Source organism: Amia ocellicauda, chromosome 1 (genome assembly GCF_036373705.1).
Source record: "Amia ocellicauda isolate fAmiCal2 chromosome 1, fAmiCal2.hap1, whole genome shotgun sequence".
Taxonomy (NCBI): Eukaryota; Metazoa; Chordata; class Actinopteri; order Amiiformes; family Amiidae; genus Amia; species Amia ocellicauda.
Window position 1 is genome coordinate 60,177,688 of NC_089850.1, and position 22,273 is coordinate 60,199,960.

The window sequence follows — 22,273 nt, forward strand, 5'->3', positions numbered from 1 at the left end:
TACACAGACTGTGATTGGATTATTTGAACGATTGCAGCCTCACCTGTGAAGCTCCATTACAACCATCAGACATATGTGCAAAGGTGGACACAACATTTCTTTGATTCTGCTGGAATAAACAATAAAAATACTGCCTTCTAGGGCTGGGCAATATGGCCAAAATACAGTATCACAGTATTTTTCACATTTTTGACGGTATGGCAGTATTTTTTAATGGCCATTTTATACTGTTCGTAAAGCAATAGGACACAATGACATTGAATTATGTTTCCTTGTTCTGTGTCAGTTGTCTTGAAACCAAATCATGTCCACTCTATCAACGACGCACCTTTCTTCGGGACAGCGCAGCTCTGAGATGCTGCTGTGGGAGGCGAGCCGTGGCTGTGAGGCAAAAGATTATTCGGAAATCAAGTGGGACGTGTGGAGAGAATGAAAGCTACTGCTGCCCCACTGTTAGCGCAGGCGAATGTCAACTTCCATTACACAGTGAAGCTGTGAACAGCACTGTCAAAAACATAGATATAGAATTCTAGATCGACACTTGTCAATGCTTTATTAAATAATTACATCAATTAAAAAAAATATAATGTAAATCTATGATACACAATAATTAAGTTGTTACTTAAATGATTGGCAGTTCTATTTTGTTTTAATAAAATAATATAATATAATATAAAAATAATAACAAATTAAGTCATCCAATTACATACATTTCTACAGGGTTTGTGAAGAAAGGGGGTTGCACTCTTAGCGTAGATTTGCGCAGTTCTGCGCAGAGCTGAAGGATCCAACGGATCCCATTGGTGGAGCTGTGCAGATCTGTGCAGATCTGCGCAGATCTGCCTAAGTTTGCGTTACACGAACACTATCAGCGTTCTTTGATCAGATGCGTCACATGTCAGACAGCGCAGGATCAAGCAGCCGGAGCAGCAAGTTGTGGGATGCGCGAACACAATCCAGTTCATTGGTAGTTGAATGCTATGACTGAATGACACTGTAATTAGTAAATGATTCAGTTTAGCATAGAAAACTTTAAAATACCAATATGAAGGTCCTGTCCGTAAATGAATACCGGTATATAGTTTTTTTTACGGTATGGCCTTCAGCCATTTCATTTAATATTAGTTAATTAAGATATTGTCTGTGATGTGTGCTCTTAGTGAAAAGAGCTATTACACAGACCTCTGTATTTCAATGTGTGTGGCTGATATAATGTTATCTACATGTACATTTTGCCTGTACTGTACTTGAATTACACAACCTCACCTTCCAAGCTCCACCACAACCCTCTGGCATAACTACATTGGTTGACGCAACATCCTTCTGCTTCTGCTAATAAATATGAACATTTAAGATATGGGCTACACATTATAACATAAATAATTTTGTTTAAGTTATCCACTTTTATAGACTACTGCTATGCAGCAACATTTCACCTCCATAGTTGACCTTTTCTCCCTGCTGTGACAGGGACCCCTGTCATGGTCACGTCTGATCGTGCTAAAATGCAGTAAGGAATATGATATGAACAGCTTGATCTACATTGAAGGCCTGCAGAACCTGATGGCAATGTTTGATCTATAAGATCGACATTAGGCTGAAATGTCAAATGCAGCTACCTATGTAGGGAACTACATGTAACGTTAGCTAACTTTTCAAGAGATCAACTATTAAGCTAGTTAGTTAGTTAGCTAGCTAGCTGCAGCACTCACTTTGTCTTTGCATAGAAAAAACACACGTATGTCAGGTTTGATGCTCTGAATCATTGTGTTTTGATCTAGAAAGTCTTAATTCAGTATCTGATGTAATCACAACTGCTTATTCAACAGACAAGAACCTAAATGTGCTTTTTTGTTTTTGGTAAAATAATGGTTAGGTCAGTAATCGGTCTGCATTAATACATTGTTTTCATTTGCTCATGCTGATCTACTGCTTGTTAATAACATTACTGCCTTCGTTGCCTATTGCTTCCCTAAGACCAGGGAAAATGTTTAAAGAAACCTTTTAAAGAACATTTTACCAGTTTCCAGACCACCCTAATCTAGGCCCTAATCATTATTAAAAATGTTCTGTGCTTAACCTCCATATTATGGCAAACTACAGGCTTTAGATGATACCAACATGATAAATGTCTTCAAACATCCTGTTCAAAACCTCAGTGTGAACAAATTCCATAGTGGGATGGTCATGATGTGTTGCTCAATGTGTGTCCTCAATCATCACTCACTGTGTAGGTGTTCAGGCTTGGCAGTGATACGTTTCTATACAACAAGACTGCATGGAATGGTTAAACTAGTTATTGCATATTATGCAAATGTTTACCTTGGATACTATTGGCTACCACACCCATGTTTGTATTCACTTCTTGCAACACTGCAACAGAACCGGATAACTTTGCAAAAGGAAGATTAACATCGCTCCCACTGACACAAAGTGATAGGAAATATAGAAGAGGGATCAGCTCACCACAAAAGGATGTGTGGAACTGATTCCCCCTTCTATATTTCCTATCTCTGAATCACATGCTCATTCACCACTAGTCCCACTTTGTGCCAGAAACACCGTGAGATGGTTGACTATAGGACTGAGTGTATCCATTTCCCGCTTAACTTTAGTATATATAGAGCTGTAAGGTCCAGAAGGACTGCAGTCCAGAAGGATTTATAGGCCTCTCTGAGATATAAATGTCACCTAAACCTTATTCAGAAAAAATAAAAATGTCAACTAAATGAAAGACGGAAATCTAAACTCATTGTTCTCCTCCAGCAAAGCAGCAGGATAGGTAGACAGCAACTCCTGTGCATTGAGTCCACACCATACAGTTTACATTTAAATTTCAAGTAAAAGTGCTGGTGCTTCTGTAATTGTGAATTCTAAACAATAAAGTTATTTATTGATTGTTGTTGTTGACTGATTGGGCACGAGTTGTTGCCTACATATCCTTATGCTTGGCTGGAAGAGAACATCTAGGGTGTTCAGACTCCAGTCCTGGGGGTATGCTGGTTTTTGTTGCAGCAGGAGCTACCAATTACTTAATTAATGGCATTATTTACTCGGGTAGGCTTATCTAAAACTTACGAACGTAGATCACTGTTGTAGCACCAGCATTTCTGTAGCTCTCAACACAAATCTATACATCCGTCCGTATGACTTATGTTTGTGTCTGTCAGGCTCGGGATGAGTATGACGACGCAGTGAGCTCTGGCCAACAGGCGTTCCTCCTGGAGGAGAGTGACGAGAGCTCTGATGTGTTCCGGCTCAGTGTGGGCAGCCTGCCCCCGGGGCAGAGCGCCTCTGTCTCCCTGTCCTACGTCACTGAGCTGGCTGTGCAGGAGGACGGGGCTCTGAGGTTCTGTCTGCCCGGCGTGCTCAATCCCCGCTACACCCCCGCAGGTAAGGACACGACAGGCCCTCAAAAGAGGAACACTAATTCTTCTGGCTTTTGTTCCCCAGTGACTCCCAGTGCAAGCAAAATCCAGAAAAAAACATGGCCTTCCAGGAACTGGGGCGCTTTCAGAAAAAAAAAATATTACTACCGTAGAGCTGTTGTTCTGGTTCAAGTGGGTTCTCTGACTCACAACATTGACATGCAAATAGCATACCCTCTGTGTTGTTAATATTAGATATTCTGAATAGAATGCAAAATTTAGGGGTGAATTTGAAAGACTGGAACGATGGGGTTTACAGACAAAAACACCTAAATCAGTTTAACTCATTCCAATGAAGCTGATTCTAGGAATACAAACGAGAGGAGGCCATTCAACCCATTGTGCTTGTTTGGTGTCCATTAATAGTGATCCAAGGATCAAGTCTAGTAAATTGGCTAATTTGCCAATTAGCCAATTACTGATTTATCTAATAATGTAGGACAACTAAGGGATTATTTCTACCACTGCTTTGTTTTCATTAAAAATGTACCTTCTTATTGACAAAAACAAATGTCACAAGTTCTCTCCCAACCCCTGCTTCAGAGAGATGACACCCCTGTTCTTAACACATTGTTATTACTGAACTTATGAACTAAGAGAACCTTTATTTTTTAACAAAACTTTATTTTGCCAAACTATTTAACCGTGTAATAACTTCTATTATCTGTCTCCAACAGATTTAATATTTCTCTTGCATTGTTACAGGATTAATAAATTATCATGCTGTTTATTTTTTCTTAAATTCAATTCCCTCTTCTGTTCAAGACTAGAAATATCCAGTTCCTTTCACCTGTCTCTCTCTGTCTCAGGAGGGATGTCTATGACCGCATCTGCACCAGCTGCCCCCGGGGGCTTTGTGCCCTACAGCCTGTCTCTCAGTGCTAACATCCGCTCCCCCAGCGGGATCGATACAGTCCAGTCCAACTGCCCCCTTGACCCACTGGAGCACCTCACTGAGGACAAGACCGAGGCCAAGGTAAGTCGTCTGTCTGTCACCTCTGGAATGACAGAAGCAGGGCTGGTGCTGTCACCAGTTGCATAAGTTGCACATAAGGACAGTGTGTAAGCTGAACTGTGCGTGTGCCTGTGCGTGTGCCTGTGCGTGTGCCTGTGCGTGTGCCTGTGCGTGTGCCTGTGCCTGTGCGTGTGCCTGTGCCTCTTTCACCATGGGAGTAACTCACATGACTGTGGTGTTTAAATTCACCTGACTCACAAACCCAGGGAAATGCATCCCTGAGTACTTCTCAGTCTCTTTTCTATTTCTCTCTTTTTCTTTAGGTTAATCTGTCTCCTGGTCATAAGTTTGATCGGGATGTGGAGCTGTTGGTCTATTATAAAAACGCCCACCAGCCCACCACCATCCTGGAGGCGGGGTTACCGTCTGCCACTCCTGGTAAGGATGGGTTTGGATGAGAAGATTGCAGAGATAGTAGCTGCTTCGCAAGAGTGGGCGCAGAGCGCAGAGCTTTTCAAAACTGTTTTTTTTGTTTTTGTTTTGGTCTTCATGCATTTGTTTGGCCAGGCGGCACCGATTTTGTTGGGAAACTGTAGTATGGTACCTTCTGGACATTCTCTATATAAACGCACACCTCTCTCGGTCTCGTTCTGTTCCTCTCTCTCTCAGGTTCATTGATGGCGGATGCCGTGGCAATGCTCAGTTTCTACCCAGAGTTCCCTGTGGCTGTGCTGTCATCCCTGTCTTCCTGTGGGGAGTTCATCTTCCTGGTGGATCGCTCTGGCAGCATGGATTGCCCCATGAGCACCGGGACCGGAGAGATGCAGCGCATAAAGAGTGCCAGGGTAACACCGCACAGCCACACACAACAAAGGCTTTGTCACACTGGCCACAAATGGGACTACAGCTGTTGCCAGCTTGCAAACTTGTGTGATGAAAGTAGTGTGACCACATTTGTCCATAATACCCTGTACACTTAATAGAAGGACGTGATCCTTTTGACTCAACATTGGCACTTGCATTTTAAAGTCTTAAGGACTATTCAAATTCCACATCCGATGCAGGTCAGCTGATCAAATTACAAATGGCACCCAAACAGATTGAATCCACTCCTCTAAGTCCATTATTTTGGGATGTATACCAGGTGCTCAGTGCAATGCATTTCCTTGCATTCAAGCAGGGACTAGTTGGGCTAGGTTGTGTAGCTCTGGGACACATTGTGTCTGTCTGTGGAGAGAATGTAATGAGATACGGAGGAATCCACATACCCACAACCCAACAAGAGACCAGCTCTTGTGGTGCAACCATATTTCATGGATCTTGAAATTCTGAGGGCTGAAGCTCAAATTCCACCTCCAATCAATCCATTTCTATTTGTTATAACACCCTTCACCCCTTTGCCACTGAGTACTTCACAGAATAAAAGAGTACTATAACATTATTTAAAACAAAATGTACAAAAATGTACAGCCCGCCCCTCAAATTTTTTAAACTGATTGGCACTGTAAATTTGGCAATGACGTCACCGCCCCCAAATACTTGAGCAGCGCTCATGTTATTTTCTGAATATTCTGAATGTTTTAGCTCGGGTTCTTGTTGTGCAGATTTCCGCAGTTCTACATAGATATGCAGAATCCCATCGCTCCCATTGGTGGAGTTGCCCAGATCCATGCAGAACTGTGGAGATCTGCATCGCACGAACACAATCTTAATGTTATGATGACTGTTTATGCTGCCGTGCGGCACTCTGGGAGCTAGAGGAAGATGACAGATACTGTAAGTTTAAGTGATTAATTGTGGTCAGCATGGATGTGTTTATTGAACACGTGGAAAAGAAGCATTTTGTTTACCGTTATCAAATGGAGAAATTACCACAATCATTCATATTTAACACTCCAACAATTTAAAAACGTCATAAAGTTGGCAAAAGAAAGCTGTAAATTCTCAAAAATAAATAAATGATGCCTTTGATGTGTAGAATGTATTTGTGCATACTATTTTTATTCACGGTAGTTTGATCCAATGCATTATTTTTCTCATAAAAAAATCAATGCCACTCGAAGTATATTAATCTACTACCAGTTTTAGTTACTTTACAAAATGTAAAAGCAGTAGATATTTTAGACAATATAGAAGGGTTACTTATGCAACCAAATGAGAATTGTATTGTCACGAGAGGGCAGTGGGGGGATCTGGGACTTTGTGTTGGACTCACAGGGGATGGCAGACTCCAGGAGGGCCCCTGTGAGTGCTGTGTGATTAGAAGGCAAGCGATGAGTGTAGTGTGTGATGTCACCAACCATGAGTCCCTGTGCTGCAATGTAATACATTGTAATGTACTTTAGCATTATAATCTTCACACATAATGCATGATGAAATGTGATTCATGCATTTTACTGCGCTGTAGCAATGCTCAAACATGTAAATGATGTATTCATGAATGCACTTATTCTTTAATGATGTGACATGCTTTGGAAAGGTGTTCCACTATAACCAATTAAGCATGATTGATCTTATTTGAATGAAGATTAAAGATGCTCATTGTCCAAAAAAAAAGATAGAGCTAGTGAAGTGCTATTACTTTTGCTTTTTTATATATGTAAATATATGTAAGCAAAAATGGAACCTACATATTTATAATATTTCTTGTCTAATAACTTAAGTACAACAAAAATGGCCATTTAGCCCCAGTATAAACTTTTACATCCCTAATTAATAATTGGCACCCTTGGCAACATAAACAAACCAGACTTTGGGAATGAAGTCAAAAGGTATTGCCATCCCTGGCCTAGGCCTAATGGTTGCTCCCTTCAGGCAATTTAGATATAAACATAAATGTTGCTGTCTGTAAACTTCCTTCTGGGATGACCTGTCTGCTGTAATGTTCTACAAGAGGAATTGAAAGCATGTTTGTTTTGTTTTTGAAATGTATATTATTATATACAAGTATTCTGTAAACGCATATGTATTTATTTATTGTTGTCAGAAATGTGTCAAAATCACCATTTATCTTCTCATTTATCTAGTATTCACAAATATGCAATTTTATTTTAGACATCAGACTGCTATGCCAAAACTGACATTGTAGAAACAAATGTTGAAAGTCTCAATGTTACTTTACAAATCTATTTGAAATGTACTTGACAGTACAATGACGGTGAGTACCTGAGCTTGTTTACAGATCACAGATTAAATGACGAATCATTGCCTGAGTTGCTGGGTATTGGCCAGCATTTGTGTGCATTAACCCTTCTCTGTTTTGCTCTCTCTCCCTCTCTTTTTCTAGGATACCCTGCTGCTCCTGTTGAAGAGCCTCCCTCTGGGCTGCTACTTCAATATTTATGGCTTTGGGTCGACTTTTGAGTCCTTCTTCCCGTGAGTAACCAGACACACCTGTGATTTTACACAAGCCTGGTCTGCAAGCTCCACAATCCAATAGGCAAAACAGATCATGTTGAGGAGTAGAGCAATTCTCTCAGCTGAGGCTTAAATACAGAAGTGATGGGACTGAGTGTTCGTCTGCCCCTCCATCCCTCAGTGACAGTGTGGAATACACCCAGGAGACTATGGACTCGGCTGTGGAGAAGGTGAAAACTATGGAGGCTGACCTCGGAGGGACTGAGATTCTGGAGCCCCTGAAGGAGATCTACAGGAAGCCCTGCCGAGATGGACACCCCCGTCAGGTATGCAGTGTTACTGCAGTCTCGTCACTGTCTACTGATCTTTCACTGGGACTGTATGATAAAGTCCTGTCACTGTGTACTGAAATGCACTGCACTAAGACTATATAAAATATCTATCCACATGCCAAATGTATTTATTTATTTTTGTTATTATAAAACACAATTCAGTTTGTTGGGAAATTTAAACTATATCAGTAAGCAGTTTGGTTTAAATATTTGCCTTTGGCTGGAGTTTGTTTAATTATTACTGGAAACATCTGTCTTTCTTTCTCTGTCCTTCTCCTTCTCTCCTTCTTTTTTGGCGTAACAAAATAAGTTGTTTTGCCAAAGCACTCAACAAGATAATGCAGCAATACAAACTGTGTCTTGGAAAGTCTCTCTCTCTCTCTCCCAGCTATTTGTGTTTACAGATGGAGAAGTGGGAAACACCAAAGAGGTGACAGACCTGGTGAAGATTAATGCCCTCTCTCACAGGTAGGGAACATTACAGGATGGGCTCATTAGTTCAGACTGTGATGGTTCCAGTCTGAGCTGTATAATCCTCACAGTGTTGCACAATCTGCACCAGTTAAGCTACTTTATGTTGTAAGTCGTCATGGATAAGGGCATCTGCCAAGAAATAATAATATTATTATTACTAATAATTTAATCGTGTTTCCAGGTAAGTCTAACCCCATTCACACTGAAACAGTTGCCAGCAATTTTCCAGCAAGGTCTGTCTGTGTAATGCATACAATAACAACTACACATGACTACATTGTATTGTTTACTGTATATTTCCTATACAGTTGTGTAAATTTTAATTTGTAAATTGCATTATGCTTTGAACTGTACTGTATTTTTTGCACTTTGTATTGCACTTAGTTGTGTTATAAGTCGCCCTGGATAAGGGCGTCTGCCAATAAATAAATAATAATAATGACGTCAACAACATGCTGGGCCAAATGGCCTCCTCTCGTTTGTCAACTTTCTTAATAAAGTTACTACAGTCTAACACAATTGACTACTTCTGATACAACCAAATACATGGGTGTATTCATGTTGTGCAGGATGTGTGCAGATCTGACCAGCAAAACAATTAATTTTCAGAATCTGTGACAATTGTCTGTATCCAATATTTAAACACACTGTATGCACTTATTGAACACAACAATATGATGCTATATTTGTGAATATTATAATCAGTGTTGTGCTGCTGAATGGCGATTGTTTTGCCGATTTAAAAATATACAATAACACAGTAGTGTGACGTCTCCTAAATATCCATCTCGGAGTATTTTACTGCTTCTGACATATCTTTAAACGGGGAAATGATCGCACTTGTACAAACATGTCCAGAGTGCTGGTCCGGGTCTCCTCTCCAGATCCACGGGCTTCTGTAGCGTCTCGTCCCCATGGCCACAGTGCTCTTGCCGGCAGTCTCTGTTTTCTGTGTGAATGCATCCTTGCCGGCAATTTTCCGGCATTCAAACCCAGTGTGAATGGGGGACAACAGGAAAAAAAGCAGGCAAACTTTTCCGGCATTTCAGTGTGAATGGGGCTTCTCATCTGTGACCAAACCCCTGACAGGAACTCCATGACCAGGGTGAGAACTATGGAGAGAGATTAACTGTCAAAAAGATGAATCTGTAAAAAAACGGTTTGTACTTGTAATTACCAATGCAAATGGAAAATACAAGTACAAATCACAAAGTTATGAGTACGACTTTACAGGACACCTGGACATTTAAATAAATCTGTGACCGTCCCTGTAAATCCGGGACGTATGGTCACCTTCCACATGAGTAAGTCATATGAGCTATGAACTTGGCAAAAGACATGGCGAAGTGTGTGGTTTGTGAGCCCTGCACATGCACTGTTTTTATTAGAAGCCTATAGCATTGGTATTTTGACTTAAGAGAGAAATAAGTGATAGAAAAAAGCAGTAGCATCAGCATTTCGCATGAGCATTCCCTAGTTATAACACCGGAGCTGAACGCATGTGCTGTGAAATCTTCATTGATTGTTCCCCCAATCTACAATCTCTGCCTTTGACCTTTGTGACGTATTTCTGTCAGTGATTTCATGGTCTTCTCATTCGTAATTTTGATTTGTACTTGTAACTTCTTGAATTTCGTACTCGTAACGTCTTGCGATTTTGTATCTGTAATTACAAGTACAAATTATTTGTTACCCTTATTTTTAACCCTTTTTGTCATTAATCTCCCTCCTGTCTAAAGTCGTACTCGTGTTTTTGATTTGTACTCGTAATCGTTTGTGATTTGTACTTGTACTTTTGATTTTCATCTGTAATTACAAGTACAAACTGTTTTGATGGATACCAATCTTTTTGATGGTAATCTCCCCCCATAGAGAACTACTGGTGTAGATCAGTACACTGTGTAACACTAGTGTGTGTTGTGCTGTCCAGGTGCTTTACCTTTGGCATCGGGGAGGGGGCCTCCAGTTCTCTGATCAAAGGAATGGCCAGAGAGGGATCAGGACACCCCCAGTTCATCACCGGGACGGACCGCATGCAGCCCAAGGTCAGACACACACAGGAATATTGGCTTGAATGTACTAAGCTGTGTACCTGAAGACCATGTTAGATCTACTGTTCCCGTCCGTCTTCTCCTATGTCTCTGTGAGTGCATTTGATCGTTCCTTTATTTCCTTTCTATGTTTTAATCGTGAAGACCAGAACTCAGCCCTTTCCTTTGAATGGAACCACAGTCCTATGAAACTGCAGCCCCCCAAGAACTGCATTTGTAGTTAATGTAACATGACTCCAGATTGACTGTACAGACTTAGTACAGCTTGTTGTCAGTTGAATACTCTCCTGTTATTTCTTTGTGTGTTATGTTTCTGTGTGTGTTTTATCTGAATCCATGCTGTCTATAGGTTTCTTTCCTGCACTGTTACCTTTTTCATTTGTACTTTGAAATACATGCTGTCAACCAATTTGTGGACATGATGCAACGAGAACGTCTATAAAACACGAACCTGAAGGACCCTGAGAAGTGTGCAGTGATCCAACCCCCCTCCTAGCTGTGATTCATGTTTAGTGGATTCTGTGTCTTTGGTGCTTGTTTTTCTGAAGCAGCTGTTTATTAGTTACTCTGTGGGTTTCACTATTAACCCACTCTATCGGTCTCTTGTTTTTAGTGTGAAAGTAGCCTAATCTCTGTGTGTCTATATTGCCTCACTCTCTCTCTCTCTCTCTCTCCCCCTCCCTCCCCAGGTGATGCAGTCTTTGCGCTTCGCTCTGCAGCCTGCAGTTCATGATATCTCTGTGAAATGGGACCTCCCGCCTGCAGTGAACGCGTCTCCCCTGTCACCTCCCCTGAAGGTGCTGTTCCAGGGTCAGAGGGCACTGCTGTACATCCAGCTCACAGGACAGGTCAGGACTCACAACGCAAACTGGGAGCACATTTTATTCTGTATTACAAGGTTGTTATGCTAGATTGCAAGTCTGGAAAAAGTCTAGAAAATGCAAAACTGATTTCCAGGGCTTGAAAATGCTTGAAAAATCATTTCTAATCTTTGAGAAAGTCTGGAAATATACTAGTAGCACTGGTCAGGAGAATTTAAAAAATGTACAAACTGTACATGATCTTCGGGCGCCGAAAAAATCGCCAATTTTTTGCTATTTTCTCAACAACTTGTACATGTTTTTGTACAGTTTTCATCAAACTTTTTGGTTAGTATATTATTTTATATTATTATTATTGCAGACATTTACGCCATTATAAGAGGTGATTCTTGGGGTATCTCAAAACATAAAATATAGTGTATTGTACAATAAAAACAGTGTAACCTTATCACTATACCAAATTCATTCACACACAACAGTGAACATTAAAAAGTACAGAGGAAATAAACAAATATAATTGAAAATAGACACATATGCCAGCAGACTGAATAGGACAATTCAGAAATAGTATAGATAACAAGTGTGGGAAAATCTAATGGAAGTCTGGAAAAAGTCTGGAATTTTGATATGGAAGAAGTATAAGAACCCTGATATTAAGCCAACCCCCGCTGTCTGTATTTGAATGTCTGTAATATTCCTCCTCTCTCTCTCTCTCTCTCTCTCCTCTCCTCTCTCAGTGTGACAGTGGAGCAGCAGGCTCAGTGAATCTCCAGTACACTCTGGCCGATGCATCTGTTAAGAATGAACTGAAATTCAACTTTAAACCTGACAAAGATAGTGGGTAAGTCAAGCCTATATCTCTGCTACTTACTTTCATCTGAACTGAGCACACCTAGACACACAATTATTCACACAGTATACAGAAGATAATGGCAGTGAACTGTATCAAAGCTTTTGGCCATCAGGGTAATAAAACCACAACCACAGCTGTATAAAGTAAAATCCACACAGCGCCGCTCCAGTCTGGGACAAAGCCAATTCTAACCATGATTCCCCACAACATGCAATTAGGCAGCATGCAATTTGCCGAGTGCTCCTGATGAAAGGTGGCATCAGTCAACCCAGTTTCAAGAGCTTGTCACACAACCGCTCCCCTCTGTGTCTTAGCAGAGGGCCTAAATTCCTTCTGCATTAAGCTCAGGATTTGTATCAGTGACCCAAATTAATTAACAATTGGTGATTCAGAATCTGAATGGTTGGAGAAGAAACAGTTAAAATGGGATGTGGGCTTTGATTTGTGCTTAACCATGAATGTTTTATTGTATACATTGATTTGCAAACCCAAATTATCCTCTCACTAACACCATGGCCAACCCTGGTTCTGGAGAGCCCCAATTCAGGTTTATAATTCAGTCCCAAGTCTTTCATGTATAATGATTTAAACACATTTAATCCATCAGTTAAGCAGGTAATGATTTGATGAATCAATATTCAATCGATGATTTAGGGTGACCTGTAAAATTTGGCTCTCCAGAAAAAATACTTTTGATGCTTTCATTAAAGCAATTCGACTGTCTTTACTCAACAAATGACTTATTAAAAACTGTTGAGTTCACGTGTTTCTAATATTTCTAGTATAGAATTTCCTGTAAAATAGGTCAAATTTACACCAGCAAGACAAAAAAGTGTCAAAGTTTAACACTGATTTGTTTGACATTCGAACTAAGCAGTACTAAACAAGCAAGCATATAGAACTGGATGTGAATGTGTTATTTCCAAAAAGTCTGTATAATACCTGTCAAATGTGTTCACACTTGAACACAGAATAAGAAAAACAGGCAGCTCAGTGATAGTTCCTGTGTTTGTCATTTTCTCTCAGACTGACGATCCACAGACTTGGGGCACGCACTCTCATCCGCTCCCTGGAGGGGGAAGAGAGGGAAAAAGAGGAGGACGAAGAGAGGAAGGCATTGAAGAAGAAAGCGATTGAACTGAGCACTCAGTCTGGAGTGAGCTGCTCTCACACCGCCTTCATCGGTGTCAACAAAGACAGCAAGGAGCCCGTGCAGGGACCTCTACAGCGCAGGAATATACCTACAGCTAGAAGTGAGTCTCAATGCGGTCTGTCTGTCTGTATGCTTTTTTTCTTGAGAATTTTCCACCAACACAACTTTCATGCTGCCTTTGTTGTCACAATTTTGATTTGTTATTCAGTCAGTCCTCTGTAATTAGAGTGAAATCTTCTCCTTTGATTCTCCAGTCAGTATCATGTGTTTTCTCCTGTCCCTGGGCTTCTGAGTGGTGCATTCAGTAAAAAGCTCTGCAGTGTGTCCTATGGGCTGAATGATCTGGTCTCCAATCCAGCTTGTCTTTGCTAGCTTTAGAAAACTCATCCCACATTCACCTTTGTTCTCCTGTGAAGGATCCGGGTTGCCCAGACACAGTGCAGCCCTGTGGTTCATATACTGATCTTCCATGAGAGGATAGTTTGTCTGCCATTGTACAGAGTCTTGTCTTCCTCTTTGTCCTCATTCCCATGGTGCCCAGCTTCAGTCGCTACTGTACCTCCTGTAACATGTCTTCTCTCTTTTTGCAGTGTACGGTTATGCAATGCCCATGTGTGCAATGGCGTGTTCCGCCCCCATGATGTTTGGTAATGTATAGTTCTTATAACATACTGCACCTACAAGAATTTGTAGGGATATAAAAATGTAATCTGGAAAGGGAATGCTCTATAGGAACAGTCCTAAAGGAAATAGATTTTTGAATGTAAATGAGTGAAGCAGCTTTGGCTGTAGCTAAGCATCACCCTTAGACTGAAATTAAACTTGGGATTAAACTGATAGCAATACAGAATCAAAGTTTAAACAAAAAAAAAAGGGTATTTCCAGCACCTTAGGTGGGCTCCATTCTAAGCCATATAATTCGGACAGCACTGGCTTCAGTCTGGACAGTGTCACATCCATGTGCAAACTCCCGGTAACGGTTGCAAGTGTGCCGAACATTGGGCTTGGGTCATCCAGTTTCCTCAGGTCATTCATCTTCTAGCCAGCATATTTGCAAAAACAAATACCAGAAAATGATTTCTGGCTAAACTTTTTGGTTAAAGGTATTTTAAAACTGCCAATAACAAATAATCGCTGCTCTCAAATATCTACCCTAACTGTGACTATATTATAATCAGTGTACAGGCGCGTTCTGACCTACAAGGTATGACATGCCGTACTTATGAAAAGTGAAGCAAAGTACAGCATCATCTCCAGCACAATCTCACTCCTCCAATTAGTTTCAAATTTTCCTCCTCCAAGAACACCCGTTCACATGTGCCAGGATCAGGATACAGAGTAACAAGTGTTAAACTTTTTTATTGTCAATGTATACACATAAGGTAGAGATATTTACCTTTATTTTATTACCTTGTTGTTTTATCGATTGTAATATTCATTCATTTAAATGTAGGCTAGCTTATGGTAACAACTTTTAACATTTAGCATGACTTCCGACAGTAATAACATTCCAACCTACATTCAAATCCGACCTACATAGGAGCATAGGTCAAAGGAACGGAACGCGCCTGCACTGAACTTACTCTGGGTACGAGGAAAAGTGTTCAGTCTACTGTAGCACCCCCTGAGCTATACCTGACTGTGTCACCCTTTAGTTTGCAGGAGGCAAGGAGCTCCAGAGAGTCAAAATCTCTACAGCTTTTCCATATATATTCCCTTCAAGTAAATGAAGACAGACAATGTTTTGCCCAGCCCAAGACATGAGACATGTTAAACGTGCAGATAAGTGAAAATAAATGTCCTTATTAATCAAAAAGATAATTAAATAAACTTTGCAAAGTAAAAATAAGCATGAATCTTAATTGCATGCATTCAATTAAATCCCCAGAGCAACCACAGTGAAGGAGCACATGTGGACCAATTTACTATGCTTATGTGATTTTTAAATTTAATCCTACGGCATTATGTGTCAAACTAGGCTAGTGAAAAAATCCCTGTTGTGTGAACAAACTTGGACTGAAGCCTCCTTTCAAAGTAACGACCAACCTTCTATTAAGGCTAATTTGTAAATGAGATTGGAGCCCAAAAGGTCTGATGCCCTTAAGTTATCTTTGTGAATACGGCCCCTGGCATTTTAAGTAGTTTCTAATACATTGCAGATAATATGTACTCACCACTTAGAAGTTAATTTCTCTAAATGGTTCATTGTTGCAAAGCATTGTAATAATCTGTACTCGATCATACCAAAATGAGTGTGTCCATGTATTGTGAGGGACAGAATGTCCAATGTGCAGAAAGAGAAAACAATGATACTGCGATTTGCAAACTTTTTTTTAGGTTTTTAGAGATGCAGAAAACCCTAAATCCATAAGACTACACTTACAAACCAGGGTCCTGATTTTCCAAATTTTTTAAATTAGTACTATTTTAGCGATGAGTACAGGCAGTGTACATGTTTATTTGAATTACTGTAATATACTCACAACTTATCTTCTCACTCACCATTATTGGAAATGCCTGCATTCATTATATTAATCTGAAAAAACTATCCCATTGTATCCAGCATTTCATGGCTTCTTGCTGTAACCATGTCTTCTTTCTGTCCAACTTTACAGACAGATGTTCAGCACTGGAGATGTTGGATACTTGTTGCTACATGTCTGGTAAATCAGTTGTAATATAACATCAATGGTGGCTTTGGCGTTTGTAAAACACAAGCAATACTAAAATCAAAATAAATGAGGCTTTTGATTTGTGGATGCCAATTTATTTTACGGTAGTTTTAGTTAGAAATTGGTACATTGGTAATGAACGATTGAGTACAACTGCAAACAAACAATATGGAAGGGTTACTGCTCCAGCCAAATTAACAAATGTATATTGTAGCAGGTTGGGGGGCCTGTCACAAAAAGGGCTGCATGTAGGTGGGGTCTGGTCTTGAAACACACAGTAGGGAGGCAGGCAGAGGGCACAAAACAGGCTTGCAGTTTTATTTCTTCCCTCAATGGCAGGGACAGTGTCAAAACAAGCAGAACAAAACCTAGCTCTGTTAGAGCGCTAACTAAACTTTAAACAATCCCCAACTACAAAACAAAACACTACTAACAATAATAAGAGTAAAGTATAACAGGATATGGCAGGTTCCTAATCAAAGTCCGTTACCGGTGGGAGGTTGTCAGACAGTCAAGTTCAAGAGGGAGAATGGTCCAGGTCCAGAAAAAGGGTCGCAAGCCAGTGAATCCGTCAACTGTGAACATCACCCTTCTGCTCTTCACCCGGCATCGGCGTCCTATGCACCTTGCTACCCTCCAGCCAAGCATGCACACTCTGGTCTGTTTCCTGGTTCCTTTTATAGAGGAAGTGGTGGGAGGGGCTATGGCCATCAGGAGCCCTGCTGGCTTCTGGGGTTTGGAGTCTTGGAGGAGAGGTTTTGTAGTCTCCTCCACTGAAAGACCCGCCATGACCCCAGCCTTGCCTCTTACACTGCCACAATATATATTAAACAAACCAGACTTTGGGCATCCAGCAGTGAGGAGAATGAAAAAGGGATATAATGGGTATACTCTACATTTTGTCAGATTAGAGTATACCCACCTCTTAAGTCACCACTACAGAATGGGCTAGCACTTTGTCCATATATCGGGCACCTACTGTATTTATAAAATAATACACCTATAATGAACACTCAGTTATGTTTAATTGTTTTTAAATGATCCCATGTGCATAATATTTCTTCTTTAATGGTGTGGCAGTTCAGGTAACGTCTCAGACATGTTTTATCACAGAGTATTTTTTATTCACTTTGTTTTATATTTATATTATAAGGGAGGGTTAAAATTAGCAGTTTTAAAGGTGGCAATCTAGTGGGATTTTAATTAAGCAGCTGTGCACTTTTACATTTTATTAAAATGTCCTCCTTGCCTCTCAAACCAATATAGTATGCACTGCCCATACTGTCTGTGGCATGCTACAACACTCTTAGTAACTCAGTGGATTTGTTCTTTGCTCTAAGACTTTTTCTTGTTTTTCTTTTCCCCCAGAAGATTCATACGAATACGGCGAAGCAGATACTGTGATTATGAAATGTGTGTGTGTTAAGATGCCTGCCTTTATATAAAGGAAGGGTGGGGGGGCTTTTTCTAGCAGTAAGCTTTTTCTACTTTCACCGCTGGTTTAAAGTTTTAGAAGATGAGACATCCACATTTCAACCCACATATGTAGATTATAATTGCTTATTTTTACATGCTTACAATTGATCTTCTCTCAGTGAATTGTCCTAATTAGGCAAATTGCTAAATGTTATAAACTGAATTAAAATTTCTAGTCTTACTCGCTTTGGGAAATCAGGCCCCAATACTTCCAGTGGGTGGATTAAAGAAGTCAGTGATAGATACACCAATTTGGGAATGGTCTTCCAGAAGGTGATCTCAAGCTTTGTTGCAATGTTTATTTTTGGAGTCCTAGTTCCATTTTAGGATCAGCATGCTGTAACGCTGTCAGGCAGAATGTGGTTAAAAACAGACCAACCAGATACATATTTATGGAAAATGTGTTCAGCCAAACACAAAGTGAAAGGTGATCTATGTTTCTCTATACAGCCGAAGGTGATGGTGTCTCTGAGGAGGATTTATGTGATGCTGGGAGGAATAGTGTGGAAGTTGACACGTACACAATACATGGTAAGTCCTCTCACTGTGACCTTAAGGTTTCTATTTTTATTTTACATGGCACTGAACAGCATCTTTGGCTCAGTCGGTCATTGTGTTTACCTGACTTCCCCTGGACTTCGCCTCCTTCATAAAACTCTCCCTCTCTAGATTCGACATGTTTGAAATCAGACTATTTTTTGCAACATTTCCCTGCATGGTGGAAAGCTAGAGTTTACTTTTTATATATCAAGGGGGGTGCTAAATGGCTTGGTCCATTGTGAAGTCAGACATTAATTTTTGTTTTCAGTTCTGAACCCGTACCTGTACACACTTAATTATTAATAATTGAGGAGGGAGTGGCTCAGTAAAATGTTGCTCTCTGTCCCACCCCACCAACTGAACATGTCATTCTGGGTTAAGCATAATTCATGAGCAATCACGAGGCATACATAGCTATCTAACCTTAGGGTTTATGGAAGGACTTACTGACAAAACAAGGCCTCGGTGTGTTATCTGTGGCGAAATCCTCGCAAATGACCGCATGAAGCAGAGCAAATGAAAGACACCAGGAAACCAGGCACCTGGACTCTGTAATTAAAGATCGTGCCTACTTTATAAGAAAGACATTGCAATTGCAAACAAACAAATTAGTATACAGACTGCTTTTGAAAAAGTAGGAAGCGATGCACGGAAGCTTCTTTTTGCTATTCACTTTTAATTGCGAAAACAAAAAAAACACACACGATCGGAGAAGAGCTGATCAAACCTGCCTGTATTGAAATGGTCCAGAAATGGTGCAGACAGTCTTTTCAGTGAAACCAATCAAAAGTTGCTATGGCCCGAATCAAACGTACTGCAAAAAACTGGACTTACGAATTGCCAAACTTGAAAAAGGAGACCTCGCTCAGTTTCCTTTGCTTTCAAAAGAACTCGATAGTAAACAACACCCAGATCTATTTGTGATTTTTGTATCTAAAAGCACTTCAAAAGGAATTGAAATCAAGGGTCTAAGACGTGGGAAATTTTTCAAAAGATACGTGAGTGTTGGATCCTTTTCTAGCAAAAACTGAGGAAGTGGCATACCTGAACTGTGAAGATGAAGAAAGATCTCCAAGAAAATGCACTATGCAAATGATACTTTCAAGAGTATTACCAAAAATTCTGGCTTGCCAACGGAGCAACTGTTGCACCCAAATTAACTTTGCATGCAACCACCAGAATTATTCTTCCATTTGTAACCACATACCTGTCTGAGTCTACATTCAGTGCACTGGTGAGCATCAAAACAAAAGCTCACAACAGACTTGCTATCACAAATATAACACCAGACTTAACTCAACACTTCAAAGGATCTTCAGTCCCAGGGTTCTCACTACTTTACAACAGAACAGGTATGTGCAATTTTGCACTTTTAAATTTTTTTTTTTTTTTTTAATTCTCTGTGTATGTATGTGTGTGTGTGTATATATATATATATATATATATATATATATATATATATATATATATATATATATATATATATATAGTGACCCATACATACTGTAGGTGTTTGTGCATAAAAATATAGTGTGTGTGTGTTGGGGGTGGGGGGGCCTGGTGTGGCGCAGACTGTATATAGTGTGCATAAAGGGGACTCCAGCCCCAAAAGATTGGGAACCACTGTTCTAGACAACCCAACTCTCCAGCACTGACCAGTGTGTTGCGTGTATCTCTCCAGCACTGACCAGTGTGTTGTGTGTATCTCTTCAGCGGCTGAGCCAGAAGAAGATCCCATGTTACAGCTGATCTCCCTTCAGAGAGCCAATGGATCCTGGGATCTTGACCAAAAACTGGCCTCAGTTTTGGGGAAAACGGAAGAGGAAATAGCCAGCAAGATGCCTGGAGAGGTAGCCAACTTCACACAATGGATTTAAGAGAATCTAGTCTCTCCAGTGCAGGAGACATGAGGCCAGTCTTACTGGACCAGTGAGCAAAGTGACAGTGCTTCATGGGTGCAGCTATGCATTAATGGTTGGTGATGTTAAGCCAGTGCTGGCCCAACCTGAGAAGTTGATCTTGATTATGCCCCCCCCCCCCCCCCGTGTGTCTCCTGTTTAGGTACCAAACAACGAGCTGTGGGCCACAGTGCTGGCCCTGCTGTGGCTGTACGGATTCAAACTGGATTCCAAGGATGAATGGCAGTTTTTGGCCATGAAGGCAGTGTCCTGGATCAAAGGCCACAAAGGTAAATGAAATGTTGATCACCAGTCAGAGAGACAATCCAATGAGAGAGCTAACAGATCCCTAACAATCTCTGGCCTTGGTGTAGAGATTTGTGTTGTACCATTACTGGCAGTTGACAGAGGTCTCTTGTGTTAAGTTCTGCCAGTACAAGTACAGAATGTAGTGCGATTGTCCAAAACACAAGCTATGCAGACTGATTTTAATTATTAGAAATAAGCCATTAGCTTTAGTCAAGAGGTTTAAACCAGAGAAAACACTGTCACGGGGGACATACTGACAGCAAAACTAAATGTATTCAAGGACCAGAAGACACAAGAAACTCTGTAAAATGGAAGGAAAACTTTTGACACTGATTAGAAGCAGCATGTAACATCAAAATACCTCTTAACAACCCAATAAACCAACTCTATATACACAATTTTAGATTAATGACCTGCAATTAGTCACATGTAGTGTGAAAACTATTGTTTTAGCCCCATAGTCCTGGTTATTCTAAGTGAAGGTTGGCTTTATTGGCCCCTACAGATGGGTTGTTTTAGTTCTCCTGTGAATGCAATAAATCATGATAGTGTACCTCCAGTGTTGACAGAGCAATGTGTCAGTACTGTATTGCAGTGTATTAATAATAAAGTGACAGTTATGTATTCTAGTGGATTAACAGGGAAGTTATGTGTGTCTGCTGTATTGTGTGTTTGGTATTGTATTGTATTGTAGTGACAGAACAGTGTACCAGTGCCATAGTGCAGTGCAGTAACAATGCATGCTGTGTGTTTCAGGGCTCAGTGTGACCCAGTGTATGCAGGTTGGGAACACTCTGCTGGGCTGCCAGGTGGAGCCTCAGACCCTAGGGCTGTGAAAAGATCCCCCCCAACATGACATCACAGCTGGGGAAGAACAACACACTGCAGCCTCATTCAACAGCAGTGCTTCAGCTCTGAGGATCTACACAGAGCCACAGCTAAACAGATGTGTGTGCGATGCAACTGAATATTAAAATATGGTCCCACAAGTAATACTGCTGTGTAGAATATTATAGCTCCTTGCTTCGGTGCTTTTTACTATTTAGCGAAAAGCAAAACTTGCGGTTGACTAGGAGGACACATACAGAAACTCCCTTATACTTAGTACTAATACTAATGTGCATTACTGAATAGAGATGCTGAAAGGGAAAGGATATGCTCTGTAACAATGTCATTGGTTACTAATTACAGAGAAGTAAAGCTAGTTTTGACTGTTCGCATCGTGTAATGTTTATCTGTTTAAAAAAAAAAAATGTATTGGTTTTGGAAAATTATAGGAGTATTGTGTGATGGGTATAATCTCTGTGTAATCGTCTGTCCCCTGAAGGTTTGCAAGGGTGTCAGGTAGAAGACGGCTGTTCTGCATATGAATTTTCAGCAGCTAAACATATACAATAAATAAAGTACTGGAAAAGAGGGCTTGTGTTATTTTACACATAATACGCAATCTATCATAAGTATCATAAGAAAATGAAGTTTACAAATGAGAGGAGGCCATTCGACCCATCGTGCTCGTTTGGTGTCCATTAATAACTAAGTGATCCAAGGATCATGTCCAGTCTATTTTTGAATGTTCACAAATTTTCAGTTTCAACCACATCTCTGGGGAGTTTGTTCCAGATTGTGACAACTCTCTGTGTGAAGAAGTGTCTCCTGTTTTCCATTTTGAATGCCTTGAAGCCCAATTTCCATTTGTGGCCATTGGTGCGTGTGTCCGTGCTGATCTGGAAAAGCTCTTTGGATCACTCAGTTATTAATGAACACCAAACGAGCATGATGGGTCGAATGGCCTCTTGTTTGTAAACTTTCTAATGTTCTTACGTAAATATATGTTTAAAATAAATAGTTAAAATATAAATGTTATAGTATAGGAACCAATGAGAGTGGGTCCATTTAAAAAATATATGCTACATATTATTCTGTGCTTTACAAATAAATAAATAAATGAATATAT

At 40.4% G+C, this 22,273-nt stretch overlaps 1 protein-coding gene across 6 annotated transcripts in view; it reads left to right on the forward strand.

The window, feature by feature from the left end:
* LOC136755326 (von Willebrand factor A domain-containing protein 5A) overlaps positions 1-21,735 on the forward strand; it is a 28,668-nt gene extending 6,933 nt beyond the window's left edge. For 3 of the 6 annotated variants that reach the window (XM_066711817.1, XM_066711825.1, XM_066711850.1), the window contains 18 exons: positions 3,171-3,393; positions 4,238-4,404; positions 4,707-4,821; positions 5,053-5,228; positions 7,670-7,758; positions 7,922-8,066; positions 8,461-8,540; positions 10,477-10,591; positions 11,287-11,445; positions 12,156-12,259; positions 13,298-13,524; positions 14,015-14,071; positions 16,040-16,087; positions 17,465-17,509; positions 18,023-18,103; positions 19,826-19,962; positions 20,174-20,300; positions 21,076-21,735. In XM_066711817.1, coding sequence (XP_066567914.1) covers positions 3,171-3,393; positions 4,238-4,404; positions 4,707-4,821; positions 5,053-5,228; positions 7,670-7,758; positions 7,922-8,066; positions 8,461-8,540; positions 10,477-10,591; positions 11,287-11,445; positions 12,156-12,259; positions 13,298-13,524; positions 14,015-14,071; positions 16,040-16,087; positions 17,465-17,509; positions 18,023-18,103; positions 19,826-19,962; positions 20,174-20,300; positions 21,076-21,155 — 2,175 coding nt within the window. In that variant the 3' untranslated portion in view covers positions 21,156-21,735. The other 3 variants (XM_066711830.1, XM_066711841.1, XM_066711857.1) reach the window with 3 other exon arrangements.
* The last annotated feature ends 538 nt before the right edge of the window (positions 21,736-22,273 follow it).